Source organism: Entelurus aequoreus, linkage group LG06 (assembly GCF_033978785.1).
Source record: "Entelurus aequoreus isolate RoL-2023_Sb linkage group LG06, RoL_Eaeq_v1.1, whole genome shotgun sequence".
NCBI lineage: Eukaryota > Metazoa > Chordata > Actinopteri > Syngnathiformes > Syngnathidae > Entelurus > Entelurus aequoreus.
This window is the reverse complement of record NC_084736.1, coordinates 38,556,545-38,559,044: the sequence shown is the minus strand read 5'-3', so window position 1 is coordinate 38,559,044 and position 2,500 is coordinate 38,556,545. Positions and strand designations below refer to the sequence as shown.

Here is a 2,500-nt window from a genome sequence, read left to right as displayed (position 1 = left end):
GACACCCCTGCACTAGATGGTATCTCAGTTTGAGAATAACTGATGTAGACCAACCTTAATATGTCTATGTGTTTTGTTCTTTGTAGATCGAGCGAGATAAAGGCTCCAACTTGGCGTTCATGTTCCGCTTGCCGTTCGCAGCCGGCAGAGTGTTCAGTATCAGCATGCTGGACACGCTGCTCTACCAGGTGGCACTCATTCATGTTGATATCACATTTATGTCGGAATCGGCCAATACTCAAGGCTGCGATATTGGTATCGGAAGTGAAAAAGTTGTATTGTAACTAAGGATGGATACCAAATTCGCTACTTTCTTGGCATCGATGCACGTAAAATCCTACGGTTCCATATTGTCTCGCCCGGTTGCTCACTCCAGCAGCACTGAGAGCGGCCAAACTACCTCTAGGTAATGTTGCAATTTTCAATGCCCACAAAGCAATCGTCAAAAAAAAAAAAAAAAGGTCCAATATAAGTAAAGTAAGGCTTCACTTTTCTAAAAATTTGCTAGCTTGATGCAAATATATTGGCTTCACTATTGACATGCTACTGTTTGGCATTAGCGATTTTACGTGGCGATTTCAACACCTCCAAATGTGTTAATGAAAAGTACAATTAAGATGCACGATACAATCAAACAGCTGGTGGGAAGTAAGTACAATACTTACAATACTAACACTTTTTAGGGCGCAACAAAAACAACTTAATGTCATACTTGCAAATGATACTAGAGTATGGTGATAATAAAACATGATACAAGAAGTGGGTTATCATAATCAGCTCATTTTTAAATGTTGCACTAAAAATGTGATCTTATCATTAAAAAAATAATAAAATAAATAATATTTATTACGCACTAGGGTTGTCCCGATACCAACATTTTGGTACCGGTACCAAAATGTATTTCGATAAATTTTTTCCTTTATTTTCTAAATAAAGGGGACCACAAAAAATGTCATTATTGTCTTTATTTGAACAAAAAATGTTAGGGTACATGAAACATATGTTTATTATTGTAATTTAGTCCCTAAATAAAATAGTGAACATACTAGACAACTTGTCTTTTAGTAGTAAGTAAACAAACAAAGACTCCTAATTAGTCTGCTGACGTAAGCAGTAACATATTGTGTCATTTATCTACCTATTATTTTGTCTACATTATGAGGGACAAACTGTAAAAATTGATTATTCATCTACTTGTTCATTTTACTGTTAATATCTGCTTATTTTCTGTTTTAACATGTTCTATCTACACTTCTGTTGAAATGTAATAATCACTTATTCTTCTCTTCTTTGATACTTTACATTAGTTTTGGATGATACCACACATTTAGGTATCGATCCGATACCAAGTAGTTACAGGATCATACATTGGTCATATTCAAAGTCCTCATGTGGCCAGGGACATATTTCCTGAGTTTATAAACATAATATGAATTTTTCAAAAAAGGAAAAAATATTTTGTGACAATAAAAAATATCGATGTAATCATGGTAGTATCGACTAGATACGCTCTTGTACTTGGTATCATTACAGTGGATGTCAGGTGTAGATCCACCCATGGCATTTGTTTACAGTGTGACACCGGTGAGCTATTGTATCCTCCTAGGGTGTGTAGTGAAGCATGTTTAGCTATTCCTCGTCCTCCCGTGATAATAATACTTGCAAGAAACGTACTTTATTTGTCACCATGGAGGCCAGGATTAGTGATTTAGAAGACTGCAGACTGTGGATGGATGTTAGCTGCTAGTTAGCTAGCCATGTCGTAAAGCACCTCTTCCTGAGGGTGTTTCAGTGTTATAACTTCACCTTTATCTTTACTTTTTACACCAAAATGCGCCCGTTCTCCCTTTTCTGTCTACACACTGTCTGCTTGTTAGTACTCTGTGTGTGTGCGCTGCCGAACATGCTCCTCTGCTCGTAAAACCAGCAATGTCACGACGTGACGACGACCAATCCTAACACCTTTATTTGTTTTCTTACTATTTAAATACTGAGAATTAAACCCAGGAGTCTGTCTTCTGTTAGCATTGTAACAGTTTTTCCAGTTCCTCACAGCACTAAACGCTACTTGATGAGCTGTTTTTCACAGAAACCTCTCCTTCTGCTTTGACAGTCTTTCGTGAAGGACTACATGATCGTTATAGCCCGGCTCCTTCTGGGTCTGGACACAACACCTGGTTCTGGCTACTTGTGCGTTGTAAGTGGATGTGTTCATTGGAGGAGGACTTCTTAGTCTGCCATGACATCGATGTCTCACGTCGCGTTGCAGATGAAGATCACCGAGGAGGACCTGTGGATCAGGACGTACGGCAGACTCTTCCAGAAGCTCTGTTCCTCCAGTGCCGAGATCCCCATGGGGATCTACCGCACAGAGTCGCACATGTTCTCCACCTCCGAGGTAAGGTTGCTGTGACACCTGATAGCTCCTGCTGGCTTTGGATGTCATCTTCATGTACCTTAAAACTTTGTGGATGCACTACTGCTTGGCAGTTATAAAGGA

At 39.2% G+C, this 2,500-nt stretch overlaps 1 protein-coding gene across 6 annotated transcripts in view; it reads left to right on the top strand.

Annotated features, from left to right (window-relative positions):
- The window catches only part of kcnt1b (potassium sodium-activated channel subfamily T member 1b), a 306,811-nt gene that overhangs the window by 275,876 nt on the left and 28,435 nt on the right, over positions 1-2,500 (top strand). For all 6 annotated transcript variants that reach the window (XM_062050715.1, XM_062050714.1, XM_062050713.1 and 3 more), the window contains 3 exons: positions 87-188; positions 2,114-2,197; positions 2,270-2,398. In XM_062050715.1, the coding sequence (XP_061906699.1) occupies positions 87-188; positions 2,114-2,197; positions 2,270-2,398 (315 nt within the window). The remainder of the gene's footprint in view (positions 1-86; positions 189-2,113; positions 2,198-2,269; positions 2,399-2,500) is intronic.